The 15,963-nt window shown below is 34.9% G+C and overlaps 1 protein-coding gene across 1 annotated transcript in view; it reads right to left on the bottom strand.

The window, feature by feature from the left end:
* Positions 1-13,386, bottom strand: part of SMC5 (structural maintenance of chromosomes 5) — a 55,375-nt gene extending 41,989 nt beyond the window's left edge. Inside the window, exons 1-5 of the mRNA XM_069815996.1 lie at positions 13,276-13,386; positions 8,177-8,242; positions 6,649-6,790; positions 3,326-3,478; positions 1,694-1,823 (exon numbers count right to left, since the gene is read on the bottom strand). Coding sequence (XP_069672097.1) covers positions 1,694-1,823; positions 3,326-3,478; positions 6,649-6,790; positions 8,177-8,217 — 466 coding nt within the window. The 5' untranslated portion in view covers positions 8,218-8,242; positions 13,276-13,386. The remainder of the gene's footprint in view (positions 1-1,693; positions 1,824-3,325; positions 3,479-6,648; positions 6,791-8,176; positions 8,243-13,275) is intronic.
* Between the last annotated feature and the right edge of the window lie 2,577 nt (positions 13,387-15,963).

Raw genomic sequence — 15,963 nt, 5'->3', positions numbered from 1 at the left:
TTTACTCTGTAACTCAAAACTATTAACCACAATCAGGAATAAATGACGTCATCACTGCTTATCGTGTTTTAATATTCCCAAACCAGCAGTGTACCATCCCTAACACCTATCTTCTTTCAGTTGAAGAACTGAATTCATGAGGAGTAGGATCATGTGGAGTCGAAAGTTGATTTTTCTGAGTGGCACTGAATAGCACAGCAAAGTCAACAGCTAGTCCTTCAAAGAAAAATTATAAACGAGGGAAACTCTTGAAAATTGGAGAATGAACCTAACACAGATTTAGAAGGCATCTCTCCATTATCTGAGAGTGAGGTCTTAATGTAAGTAATGTTAACTTAAAACAGGCTGCCCTCTTATACCTGTTCAGTAGTAAAATCAATTTGCAACCAAAAGTATAAATAATCATATACCAGTACTTACAATTATTAATTTCACTTAGAAAAACGGTTCTCAGACGATATTAACTGACCAGTCTCATTTCTGAATTTATTATACCTAATTAAAAAATTCACAAAGAAAAATTTTCTGACGATTCTTGAATTTGAGTACTAATGTGTGCTTTTGAATTCAAATGAAATCGAGAAAAATTATTGTATTTCATGTATATCATTTCCTAACAAATTGACTTGTAGATACTAAATATGAACAAAATCCAAGTAATAGTTTATGGCAGTGATTCCCAAACTTTCTGTCGGCGCAACCCACTTTTGAGCAAGACTTCTGTTTGCGATCACCCCCTTCCCCCAACTACTGTTCTGGTTTTTGATCCCATTCGAAAAATACAAATCCTGCAAAACTGCAAACAACGATAATTTTACTTAAAATCCGTGGATAGCAACCAAAATAGGCTTATCATTTAAACAACAATTTTTTAAATACTTTCCGGAAGAAATTTAATACTTGTTTTTCCCCCGAAAAAACTCAAAACAATTATAAGTCAGATGGATACTGAATCCGTTTTTAGACAGTTGCGTTAAAATGGCTCAAGTTCCAAAAAATACAAGGAAAAACTCATTGAAATGTGTACCTATTGATGGAGTAATGAAACTGGATCTTTTCCACAGAGTGTAGACTAATTTCGTATCAAAGAATATCCCGAGCTAGCAAAAGCTCTTAAATTTTTTTTATAACTTTGCAATCTCGTATTTATGCAAAATAAGTTTCTCGTCTATGACTGCCATGAAAACAAAAGAGAGAATATCCTTGAGCTTGTAAATTATATCAAATACTTAGTTCAGATTTGATCGCTTGATCGAATACTTTGTCCAGATTTAAGAAGCTACTTTCTGAAAAACAGGCAAATTTATCGCATTAATTATTTTTTACTTTATAACTACTGTACTGAAATATTCTTTGTTTATATGTTTAACATTGCTTACATTTATGTTTCTAAATAGGTACAAACTAAATGTATCTTAATAAAGCGATTTTTGTTTTATTTTGTAAATAATTTTGCGACCTCTCTCAGCTCTCCACACGACCCAACTCCCCTGGGGACGTGACCCCCACTTTGAGAATCACTAGTTTAAGGGAAATTGCTGTACACAAACATAGGACATAACTAAAATTTCTTTTTCGGTATCAGAGATGTTGAAAGTGTGCAATCCGCGAAAATCTCAAAAACAGATTTTTTTATGGCATCGAAGCTTATCTCCTTCATAACTGGTATAATTAGAAAGTAAAAATTACTTACCAACACACTTCATTGTGCTTTCCAGCCTCTGTTGTGAATTCATTTTAGAGAAATCTGCTACCCTGTCTTGTGGCAGAAACTGACAGAGATTATCCACCTGGATATTCAGTTTCATTATAAGCTCATCAACCTGTACAAAGATATTCAATTTCATACTTTAAAAAAGATATACAAATAATAGCAGCAAATCCAGAAACAATAGTAATCTAACTTACATCCTTATCGAAAGTGAAATTTCAGTACATTTGGAAAGCCAAAACAGATTTCAGTACATTTGGAATGTCAAAAGTCATTTATTTTTTATTAATAAACTAAACAGGAAGCAATCCTTGGAAAAGAAGCATGGGCTCGAAAGTAAATTCTACATAAGAAAACACTTTCATTTCTCTGCAACAGTAATTTGTGAAAAAGCAGTGTCCTTTCCTATTATTTATTTATTTACTGATTTATTTGTAACTTCCCTAATTTATAGCCCTACTGTTAAAGACAAAATAGGCCTGCTATTAAAGACGAAATATACCAACTTCATATTATCACTCAGAAGTATCTTTAATCTTGTTGATTCTAGTAGTTGTTGCTGGTGCAACAATAACAAAGAAGATTTGGAACATAGCCTCTTAAACTGCCCTGTCACAAACATCCATACAACTAATCTAAAATCTGCAATCCCTGTAACCTTGGACAATTCTCTCCAATACATACTGAATACACCTCATCTTTGGAATGTGGCTGCTGAAATATACAACCAGCATCGTGCTTTTTACCCATCATTTGTAAGAAGAGGAAATTCATAGTGAAACATAGTGGAACACGTGTTGTCAGCAAATACCTGGATACACTATGAAGATAGATATATAAAACTGTTACTGAACAATTATGGTTATTAAAGATATAGTAAATTTACAATGAAAATTACACTAATATGCGAGGAATCTATGGTATGAAAACCAACAATAATAATTAATGTAATAATAAATATGATTAGACACAAATTTGAATTATTTTATAAATATAAATGGTTTCTAAGGATGAATCTGAACATTTTTCAGCTGTAATAGCCAAATGGGATTTATTTAATCCTGTGATAGTTCAAAATTGAGAGAGAAATTTTGATACCGTTCCCCTAGCTCCAATCATCAATCCGAATACAGTGATATCATTGTCCATATTTTTCTTTGTAATATAGAACAAAGGGTCTGTAGACAGTCTTCTTCTCGAGGATACTTACTAATTTCAAAGTAAATTGTAGGATCCAATATTATGTCAGACCTGGGCTGGGATCAAACCTGTAACTTCGAGCACAGAAGACCAGCACTATACCGACTGTGCTACCGAGGCCAACATATTGTATATTAAACATACTTCTCAAAATAAATTTACCTAGTAACTACTAAATGCATTATGAAAATATGAATGAAAATAATTTTAAAGTGCAATTTCTTACTTTATGTGCAGTAAGAAAAGCATACAGAAACAAAAATTAAAAAAAAAATCCGACAGTCTCACTGAGGTTCTAAAAACGTGTATTTTTGTCAAAATTTTAGTATAAAATTTTCTAAGCACCTTAAACCTTTCACTTAAAAAAAGATATAAAAAAGAATAGCTACACTACAAGATAATCTTCCGCATTACCTGCTTCTGGGTTGCTGATTGTCCATTTAACTGCCATGATGATTTTCCATCATCTGTTAGAATTCGTGTTACAATATAATTCGGTCCACTTGTATTCTTCAACTCTATTTCTACTTTTGCAATTTTACAATTAGCCCGAATGTATGAATTTATCTGCAAAATAAAAAGCATTCTTGTCATTAAATATGTAAGAACTTAATAAATCTTCATCGAACACATGGATAGAGATGAGATGTTAAGTAGACTGTGGAAGTTTATGCACTAAAAAGAATGAGACAATATGCATGCATTTATGCATTTAAAATTGTAGAAATATTTACTAAAAATAAATCATTTCTTGCGTCCAGTACTAGGTACAGAAGATCCCCATTGTCCAAACTAAACGGAGCACAGTGTTTTGGACAACTTTTGTTTTTTCTTTTCAGATAATCCATGGGAACTATTTTAGTCAAAGGAAGATATTATGTAGTATTAATAGCTGTAACAGTGTAAAAGAAAACACATACATTCGAAAAAGTTACTCGTCAGTTTTTCTGCAATAAAACATTCTTTGTTACATGTCACTTTTCTACAGATTTCTACCTGAAACATACTTCTTGATTTTCTGGATCAGAAATGATTCCAGTTTCGAAGAGGTGGAAAAATTCAAATATCTTGGAGCAACAGTAACAAATATAAATGACACTCGGGAGGAAATCAAACGCAGAATAAATATGGGAAATGCGTGTTATTATTCGGTTGAGAAGCTCTTATCATCCAGTCTGCTGTCCAAAAATCTGAAAGTTAGAATTTATAAAACAGTTATATTACCGGTTGTTCTGTATGGTTGTGAAACTTGGACTCTCACTCTGAGAGAGGAACATAGGTTCAGGGTGTTTGAGAATAAGGTGCTTAGGAAAATATTTGGGGCTAAGCGGGATGAAGTTACAGGAGAATGGAGAAAGTTACACAACACAGAACTGCACGCATTGTATTCTTCACCTGACATAATTAGGAACATTAAATCCAGACGTTTGAGATGGGCAGGGCATGTAGCACGTATGGGCGAATCCAGAAATGCATATAGAGTGTTAGTTGGGAGACCGGAGGGAAAAAGACCTTTAGGGAGGCCGAGACGTAGATGGGAGGATAATATTAAAATGGATTTGAGGGAGGTGGGATATGATGATAGAGACTGGATTAATCTTGCACAGGATAGGGACCGCTGGCGGGCTTATGTGAGGGCGGCAATGAACCTTCGGGTTCCTTAAAAGCCATTTGTAAGTAAGTAAGTAAGTAAGTAAGAAATGATTCCAGTGTTGATGTGCTTAACGTAGGCCTGAATTCTGTTTGATTCTTCCTTACAGCAATGAAAACTCTTTTAGTAGGAGAGTTCATATGAGGCACACTCAGTATAGCAAATACGACTTTACATAATGTTTTGTATTTTACTTGACTACTTTCATTTTTAAGATCAGTAATTTTGTCCCATTTTACATCTATTCTAGGTCCATTTACAATGTTTTCTGGAAAAATATCACATTGTTAATTTGCATACTCTTCAAGTTTGTCATATATACCTTCCTTCAGCAAATTTGAGTATACTGTATTAGAATAACATAATCAAGATAAATATGAAACATTTTTTCTACGCGAAATATCTACATCATCTGCATCCTTAAGAAATTCATGCTCATTATTATTAACAAAGACCGACAAAATACACTTGTTTTCAAATTTCATTTGTCTATATGTTTTATGCTTCTTTGGATAAATGTGACTTCTACTGTACTGTCATTTTAACCACCATGAGCTACAGAAAAATTACATGACTGCACACTACAAAAAACTTGATTTTCACTGACACACGAAGCAATTAAACATGGCCATTCCTTTGCGTAATCGTCTCAATATTTTTGTAATACTGCTGTCTTCTTATTAGTGCATGCATTTCGGAATTTACATGCTTCATTTCAGAAAACCTATCAATGGAAATTAAAATACTGGAAATAAGTCAAATACGGCGACTGTAGCAGACAGAAGTGACGATTTCACCAGCATAGTTACCAAATGTTGTGCATAGAACTAGAAGCAAGCAGTATTGGCATATTTTCTCTCTTATTAGTGGATCCTTTTCAAAATTTACATGCTTCAATCCATCACAGTAAAAAACAGCTTGTTATGAAAGTCCAAAATAAGCCTTGGAATGGGACTGATTCTTTGGTGCGACCACAGCAAAGGAATAAGAATAAGACTGAGATTTGGTACTTGGAATGTCACAAGTCTATACTGAACAAAACAGGTAAAATTAGTAGCAAAAGAACTAGTTAGATATAGAATAGACTTCGTGGCAGTACAGGAGGTTAGGCTAGATAGGAATGGCATATTGCCAATATGAGATTACTTGTACTATGGGGAAGGAAACAATAATCACCAATTAGGAACAGGATTCTTTATTCATAAAAGAATAAAATCAGCAGTAAAAAAGGCCGAATTTATCAGTAACAGGTTATCATATTTAGTACTTGAGGGAAGATGATGCGATATCATAGTTATAAATGCTTATGTCCCTACAGAAGAGAAAGAAGACGAAAAGTACAACATTCCCACATAAGGATATACATAAATATACTTTAATTTCTCCAGATGGGTTGACATATAACCAAATAGATCTCATTTTGATAGATAAACAAAGACATATTAATATAATAGACATTTGACCCTTCAGAAGGCCAGACTGTGATTCTAACCATATTTGGTAATTGGAGAATTAAGAGAAAGACTATCAGTAGCCACGAAAGTGAAGTGGCGCGCGCGCGCACGCACACTATCAGTAGCCAAGCGAGTAGAGCAACAAGTAAATATTAGGAGATTCAATATTCTAAAATTAAAAGATTAAGAAACTAAGCAACATAATCAGGTAGAAATTTCAAAATATAGGTTTGCCACTTTAGGTTACAGGAGAATGAAGAAAGTTACGCAATGCAGAACTGCACGCATTGTATTCTTCACCTAATATAATTAGGGACATTAAATCCAGAAATTTGAAATGGGCAGGGCATGTAGCACATGAGTGAATCTAGAAATGCATATAGAGTGTTAGTTGGAAGATCTGAGGGGAAAGACCTTTGGGGAGGCCAAGGCGTAGATGGGAGGATAATATTAAAATAGATTTGAGGGAAGTGGGATATGATTGCAGCAACTGGATTAATCTTGCTCAGGATAGGGACTGATGGCAGGCCTATGTGAGGGCGGCAATGAACCTCCGGGTTCCTTAGAAGCCATTTGTAAGTAAGTATTATTTCATTTATTTTACACTATTGTAACATCTCTCAAATACATACATTTGTGGCACGTCCCAGGACTTTTGGTTTTCCACCAAGACCCAAAACCATCGCACAAACCAAAGTAGATTTTCCAGTTCCATTTGGGCCAATGATAACATTAAGATGACTGTTAGGCTCAAACACCACTTTCTTGTAAGTTCTGGAAAAGAAGGAATTTTTAATAAATTCACTATATTAGTACTCATTCTTTCAAAACTTAATGATAAACTACCACACCAACTCCTGCCATGGTCTTGACCATACTAACAGTGAGTAAGTGCTGTACTGGATTCAGATTTCCTTTGGCATAAAATTTTGCAATGTAAAGCCTGGAGTCGTGATTCTCTGATCTAAAATCACTGAGTTCTTTCTAAAGAACATCTCTACGATTTTTTATCTCTGTTCTAAGCTCCAGGACTACATTATACAGTGTGTTCCAGCAAAAGTTCCTGTGCTTCTGCCAGTTGACCTGTAGCAGGGCCCCCAACTATCACCACTGCTTGCATCTGCAAACTTACGACGCTTTATCAGATTAAAACTTACGTACATAAGAGCATTCGTGTATTTGGCCATAGTATTATTAGCAGGGTGTTACGGTATACTAGTTCCACAGATCTAACACCATGCGAAATTTTATTTGTGGGCAACACTGCAAAATAAAAAGTGTATGCAACAAATCCTCATATGGTGGAGAAACTTAAAGAAATGATTCGAACAGAAATTCGTTTTATTATTGCAGAGGAAATGATGCATGTGAATGATAGTTTCTTATGATGGTGTGAATTACGTAAAACACAAGATGGGCAACACTTCCAGCAACTACTGTGAGGAGGGTGAGTACTGGTAAGTTTTAATTTGGCAAAGCACCATTAGTTCTTGGATGTAAGTAGCAGCTATAGTGAAGGAGAGGGGAATCGACTTGCCACTGGTTAGCCAACAGAAACACCAAGAACATATGTTGGGACTCACTGTATTTCCCGACACTCAGGACTCCATAAAACAAAAACAAACGAGTTTCGATTTTTGGTTTGAACATGGTAGACTTCAAATGGTCTCAAAATATTCAGAAGCAGTCTCTCACCTGACTGCAGGTTTGCTCAACTACCATCTTTACCAACATTCTTATATATTTTTTAATTGAATTGAGAATGAAATGTTACTTCTCCCAATAGTATTTCAATTTATTCTTTCTCAGCAGTAATTCATACCAGTGACACATTAGTTTACATTCAGTCTCAGATACGGCCATTTCTCTGTCACCCAGCTGACGATTAAATAGTTGCAGTCAGCACGCAACCTAATAACAGCTGTTCCTGTACATGGTTATAAAATTACTCGTAATTTCATTGTAAAAAGGAACCTCTTTCCTCTAAATTTCGTTCTGTCGATTAAATCTACGTTTTAAGGCTGCTTTCACTACATGTAAAAATTTACAAAATATAAGTTAACTGCAAACACTTATAAATTATCACAAACTGTCAATGACTATTTAAAATCAATGACACTAAGTGTATAACAATATAATATACATATTATCTTTACTTACATGAAATCTTCCAGAAATATGCGTACAATACTTCCATCCATGGTTTAATATGCTCAGTTATGAAATCTGTAAAATAATAGATCATGTGTTAACCTACAATTTTACAATGAGTTGTTCCATATCAAAACAGCAAAATTAGCCAAGTCAGTGGCACACTTCTAACTCACAGTTTATTGAAACTCTGTGAAAACATAGAGATGCTTCACTGAAAATTACAAAGTATTTTGCCTCATTTTTATTTAGAGCCAAGGAACTTGGTGATAGTGGGATGATTTTTTTTAACTTGGTTATTTAACGACGCTGTATCAACTACGAGGTTATTTAGAATCAATGGAATTGGTGATAGCGAAATATTTGGCAAAATGAGGCCGAGGACTCGCCATAGATTACCTGACATTTGCCTTATGGTTGGGGAAAACCTCAGAAAAAAACCCAACCAGGTAATCAGCACAAGTGGGAATCGAACCCGCTCCCAAATGCAACTCCGGATCGGCAGGCAAGTGCCTTAGCCGACAGAGTTACGTTGGTGGCTTAGTGGGATGATATTTGGCGAGATGAAGTAGAGGATTTGCCAAGTGATCACCTCACATTCGCGTAAAAGTTGGGGAAAACCTAAAAAAAAATCCAACCCGGTAATCACCTCAAGCAGGACTCAAACCCACACCCAATCCCAGCTTCAATCAGCATGCAAATGTGCCTAGGCTACCACTGAGGGGCAGCCCAAAATCTTAACAGTTTATAAAAGGAATCAGACTAAGAAAACTCGTATGAAGCTCTTTATTTTCACTTCAAATATTCAATACCATAGAAATAGGAACAAATAGTTTTTTTAACTGACGTCAAAAGTTAACTACAGACCTTAGGTTGGTATGGAGAAGAAAAATGAACAAAAAAATTACGTTATAATAGAGCCATTCCATAGTAATGGACGTGACACATGGACAATATCATCTTTTGTGATCATTCAGTGTTCTGTCCAAGGACAATCTCAGCTTTCTCCAGTCTTTCCTATTTTTTTCCATTTCATTTATTACATTTTATAAACCTTACATGAGCAATGAAGCTTTAAGATGTGGAACAAGTCAAAATTTTACAATATTACAATACAATTTTTACCAATTTTTACAATATTTTACAACTTTTACAGTTTTACAATTCTGTAATTTTCTACAATTTTTTACAATATTTTGGCAATATGTAATGATATGAGGTGAGGCCCGAGGATTCGCCAAAAGATTACCCGGCATTTGCCTTTTGGTTGGGGAAAACCTCGGAAAAAACCCAACCAGGTAATTAGACCAAAGGGGTGAAATGAAGTGAGGCCGAGGACTCGCCATAGACCATCCATTCAGTCCCACAGCTGGGGAAAACCTCGGAAGAAACCATTCAATGAGACCAAAGGGGGATCCAACCCAAGCCCGAATGCAGCTTTGGATCAGCATCCCAGCAAGTCTGCCGACTGAGCTACATTGATGGCTCTACTAAAATATACAATACATAGCCAATCAGATTATTAAATTTACAAAAGGAAACGATTATTCATCAGTTGAGCTATATGTATAATACAAAACAAGCTAATTCAATTTAAGGCATAAACAATTCAATCAGTAATTTCTGCCTTCCTCTTTGTCTCCTTATATGATCCATATATCGGATATCTTCTTCTGCCCTGAATTCTTCTCCTGTTCACCATTCTTTCCAGTGCATCCTTCACTAGACAGTTTCTTCTCAGCCAAACAATTCCTTTTCCTCTTCCTGATCACTTTCAGCATGCATTCATCCATCCGTCCATCCATATCTCTCTATCTCCCTCTTCTTTGCTCCATATCTTTTTTCTCTTTTTCTTCTTATGACTTTGCTTGTTGACAGTAAGTTAGTATTCGACCTGTCGAACTTGCCAACAAAATGCACGCATGGTATTTGGTAATGCTTTAGACCACTCGGCTACCGAGACGACTTCCTGGAAGAAGGGAAAACGAATCTACCTGTGTTCAATGGAGACTACCGTAATGTACTGTAGCAATGTAATGTGTGTCACTGCATGTCTTTAGATGTATTTTACAGTGCTACGTTCACAGATGAGTGTTGTTTTATGCTAAGTAGGTGTGTGTTAAGCTAAATACGTGTGTCGAATGCACATTTCATTTGTTAGCAGTGAGCCACCCGGGGAAGTGGGCGGAGTAGACAGATATATCAGCTGCCATGTAGTGAGCGTGCTGCCGAGCAGCGAGGGTAGGGATAACTTCCCCTACTGGCATTCTGTTCTTTGCGATTTATCCGTTATTTGTTACTGTTTACAAAATTTCATGCGTCATTGTAATAAATGTTCAAAGAGACGTGGTCGCTACTTTCAACAACTGCTCCGAGATCTAAGTTGTTGCTATGAGGTGTACGCTGTTTTGGAAATAAAACATTAAAATAATATATTTTTGTTTGCAAGACAATGTAGCTGTAACACTGCCCACTTCGTAACCATAATCACCTGCGCAACAGATTCTTACCTGCCTGCCTCATTGTACAACAGACACCAAGGATATTTAAGAGAGTGGAGCAAAATGTCATGCATTGCTCTGGATGTATCAAGGCTGGTGATCACTGCTTTGACAGTTGCTATAAGATATGTTGTGTGTAAAAATTAAAGCAGCTTGCAAAAATGTTCAAATTTATTACTTGTTCAAGACCTTACAGCTCCTGAAATATGCATTTCCGACCACTGGTTATGTCAAAATGCTCAGTTTAGAGTCCTCTATCATCTTTTTACGTTCTACAACACAGAATTGCACGCATTGTATTCTTCAGCTGACATAATTAGGAACATTAAAACACGTATGGGCGAATCCAGAAATGCATATAGAGTGTTAGTTGGCAGGCCGGAGGGAAAAAGACCTTTAGGGAGACCGAGACGTAGGTGGGATGATAATATTAAAATGGATTTGAGGGAGGTGGGATATGATGATAGGGAACGGATTAATCTTGCTCAAGATAGGGACCAATGGTGGGCTTATGTGAGGGCGGCAATGAACCTCCGGGTTCCTTAAAAGCCAGTAAGTATATAAATGACATCACAATCTATTAAACACTGTAGACATATCTTATTTGCTGACGACTTACAAATATATACCTCTGCACCTATATCGGCAATAAATTACGCAATAAATGAAGTAAACAATGAACTAAAATCAATTATTTCATGGACGAAAAAGTTTGAACCGAAATTGAACTCAGAGAAATCACAGGCAATTATAATGGGACATCAACGACTTTTAAGTAAATTAAATACAGGTGACATATCTCCTGTTAAAATGAATGAACTATTATCCCTTACAGTGATAGAGTAAAAAATCTAGGAATTTATATGGACAAAAACTTAAGTTGGAATACTCAAATCACACACATATGTAAAATAATTTTTATGAAAATTCACACACTAAAATGAATCCGAAATTTCCTTCCGTTGCTTCTCAAGAAGAATTTAGTGCAGTCGCTCTTGATGCCTCATTTTGATTACTGTGACACTCTCTACACTGACCTTAACATGCGACTGACAGACAGACAGACAGACTACAGAGTGTTCATAATGCATGCGTTCGATTTATTTGCAACGTCCGTAGATCTGACCGTATCACACCTTCACTAAATATGCTGTCCTGGGTCCCTCTCAAGGAGCAAAGAACTATTCACTCTCTCACTTTACTCTTCAATATTCTTCAAACCTCTATCCTAGCTACCTAGCTTTTCGTTTTCAACATTTGTCCTCATATCACGAAATAGATACTCGCTCACAACACCATATTACACTCTCCATTCCTAAACACAGAACATCCTTCTACTCTTCATCTTTCACTGTCTCTGCAGCTCATCTCTGGAACTCTCTACCACAACATGTCAGAGACTGTCGGATATTGTCTAGTTTCAAAAATAAATTAAAATTGCACTTTTTGAATTAGACTCCTTTCAGTTATAAGCCCTTTTCTCTGTCATAGTTTTGTAAAAATATAGGCTATATATTTCTTTTTCCTTCCTTTCCCCTTTTTCTTCTCTTTATCAGCCGATGAATTTATTATCATAGCCTTTTTATTGTGAATTTTATTTCATTTTCGTATTTCTTTTCTTTATTATTATTATTTTATTACATTCCATTTTGATATATTCTTCCTTACGTTTTTCCATATTAACCATTTGTACTAAATGAGTTGCTTTCACTATATTCCAATGTATTTTACTTTCTTTTTTTTTTCTATTATGGTATTATTTTCATGTTGTTTAGTGTCGATTTTATTATGCTATTATTATTATTTCTTTTTTGTAATATGTTAATATTCTGTTCTTTAACTTTTTGTTAAATTTTAACTGCTTGTATACTTTGTGACCTGGTAATGTAAGAGAAGGCCCTATGGCCTTAACTCTGCCAGTATAAATAAAGAATTATTATTATTATCTGTAAAATTTTGACCTTAAGGGTTGAAGACACCCTGCATATGCAAGGCCTGAACTAACCTAACCTTCATATATTCGTATATGCAAGGCATACCAAAAGCTTTAACTGACTTAACCTAACCTGTCACAGATTCGTATATGCAAGGCATACGAAAAGCATCAACTAACCTAACCTGTCACAATCCTCGCACAGCAAAACTGAAAAAATTCAAGTTGACAATTTCAGTGTCGCATTCTATGGAAAAGCCATTGTTTGTACTTCACATCAGTACACCGTAGCTTAAAGATCATAGCCTATCCCCTAATCAAATACTTTGTGTGTCTACTCCGGTCATGTGTATTATAGAAGACCCGTTGCCATACACTAGACCTAAATATTAATCGACAAGCATGCTAGAAAACTCCAAATTACTGCACTGAAACCATACATTTTAACTTGGCTACTATTATTAAATTCTGCCCATCATATTTGTCAAATGTCACTAAACATGTTCACTAAAAACATGGCATGAAAAACGTCGAGGATGTCTATCCGACAGAAAATTCGAAATAAAAACATAGCACACATGACATCTGACGATAAACACTTGACGTGAAGTACATTAAACACGCATCACAATTTAACAAAGCACAACAGCCTTACGCATATATATAAAACCTACCATTATCAAACAAAATCCTTATTCTTTGTTCACACCGAAGCAACGGTTCGCACAAAGTCACTATATTACTATAAGCGCGCGAATTGTGCAACGCCAAAATCAACTTGTTGCAATGTCGCCAACGTGTAGACATTAAATATCCCTAAAATACCTATATCTCCCCTAGATCCCAATAAAAATCCCTAGTATCAAAATATTTTAGATTGAGTACACAGTCAGAGCCTTCTTTAGTTACAAGCCGGGGCCATACGTCGGCAACACTGTAATTAACTGTCACCCGGAGGCTGACCGTACAGTACACGTGTTTGTGCTAATGCCGATTTTCAATGTAAATTAATGTTGAGTCATTCCCCGTCAAATCGCACAGCAATAAAACACGACCTTCTCGGAAATGGTCGATTTTTTTTTCATGAATTCCAGACATCAAATAAGGAGACCCGTATTGTTTTATTTAAACAATTATTAATTATTTATGTAGTTATGACTATTTTAAGTTAAGCAAATTATGCGCGCACTGTTACATAAACTCACTTGGAACTCTGTGTCTACATATAATTGAGATTTGCGGTTTGGCGCATTTGAAAGACTAAATACAACACTTTTTAATACTTTAGGCCTATCACAAATAAATTAAAAATTTGGCCTTTTTTTTAAATAATTTCTTTTTCAAAGCAAAATTACTATATTAAATAGCCAAGTTAAAAATCTGAAAAAATATAGACTTGTTCGCTGATGTATTATCTGTAAACTACTGCATTTATAAATATGGGATCGGCACCCATACATTTGTAACAATTTATTTTCCAGAGGCATGCACGCGCTCGCGATGCCCAGCTAATGAACTGCTTGCAGCCATAGGCTAGAAGCCTGCCCGGGGAAAGTTTTACGAAATCCCCCGTTGCATCTGATGTCACCATACTAATCATCAAATGATTAATACCTTAAGGAACAGTAAATATCTCATCTAAAATTATTTTATTATTGTTAGCTCAGCTAAGACGGGAAGCCCTTCACAGTTCTGTATGTTTATACTGTAATGTGCCAAGTGTTTGATGATAGCAAGGCTGGGTAAGGCAGTAAACTTTATGGCAGTAAACAGATGGCAGGAGACAAAATATAGAAGAGAAAAATAATCAGTTTGGGTTTGAATTTCACGCAGTGACGTGACTTCTATACAACATGAGTGATGGTAAAGATCGCGTAATATATACAAGTGTTTAAATCCATTTACATTCCTAATCACGCTTTTAAAAAGAAAAGTACACTAAGACGCATAAGTCGCGACTTATTGATAAAGCTCAATTTAAAGGAGTCTTTGAATGTGCAAATATGTGATTCGTTCCGTAAAAATAAATCAATTTCCGGATAGGTCAGGTGAAATTATATGTGAAGCCGGTAGTTCTTGTGATATTAATAAACATGAATCAAATGAAAGTGCGGACAGAGAAAGTGATTATCCCAGTTCTTCTTCTAGCAGTTCTATGGATACAATGCTATAAATCATTAATATTGAGGAATTAAACAAGAGTTTGATGTCAATAGAATCCCCTATCAAGAAAAGAAATCTACAACAAAAACGATACCCCCGTGAAAAGTTTCAAAAAGTAAAAGGCTCCCTGGCATGTAAAGTTTTTCATGTAGAAGATGCTTCGTCATCCCTTCAAAAGTCAGCCATATTTTATTTTTGACGAAATGCAAAGAAATGTACAACCTGAAAATTACATAGTTATTGCAGACTTTTCTGAAAATTATTCATTTGTAATACAAGTTTCAATACAAGGTGTGCATTGGAACATATGCCAAGCCACAATACAATACAATTTTAATTTTACTTCCTACTTTATTTTATTTTATATTCTCTTATAGACCTATTAATATTATATGTAAACTGCGACCGAACACGAGCGCTGCTCATTCGGTCTCAAATTTTGTTAATACTGCTGTATCTCCTTTTTTATATTTAAGTTATTGTATCATTTTATTTCTATTTCTCTTGTTTGTAATTATATTCTTTATTCTGTATATTTAAATAAATAAATAAGTAAATAAATACTTTCGTAGTATATTTCAAAAGAGATACAGAAATTCGTTACAAAAGTATTGTCATCTCAGAAACCATGAAACATGACTTTTTCACTTTTTTCAATCCGAAGCAATCAATTTCTTAAAGCAAGAATTCAACGATATGAAAAAAATTATCTACTTTTCCAATGGATCAAGTTCACAATACAAAAAAAAAAAAATAATAATAATAATTTAAAAAATAATTGTTTACATGAAGACGATTATGGAATTAGTGCTGAATGACACTTCTTTGCAACGTCGCATGGCAAAGGTCCATGTGATGGCATTGGAGATACTGTTAAAAGACTTGCCACGAGAGTTAGCCTATACGAGATCCTATAACAACACCAAAAAAAAAAAAAAAAAACTGTTTGATTGGTCACAAAAAAACATTTCTAATGTGTCATTTATATTTTGTCCATTGAATAAGCACAAAAACCAAACTGAAAATTTGCAGGCCAGATACCATAATCTAAAACCAATAACTGGTACATTAAAATTACATTCTTTCATTCCGTTGTCAAAAACTGAAGACTTAGTAAAACAATTTTCTTTCAAGAAAGAAGGTAGGCGAATGAAAATTTAAAGTGTGAATGAAAAGAAACATTTAAAAGGCATAATGTA

This window comes from Periplaneta americana, chromosome 17, assembly GCF_040183065.1.
Source record: "Periplaneta americana isolate PAMFEO1 chromosome 17, P.americana_PAMFEO1_priV1, whole genome shotgun sequence".
NCBI classification, from domain to species: domain Eukaryota; kingdom Metazoa; phylum Arthropoda; class Insecta; order Blattodea; family Blattidae; genus Periplaneta; species Periplaneta americana.
This window is presented reverse-complemented; position numbering and strand designations above follow the sequence as displayed.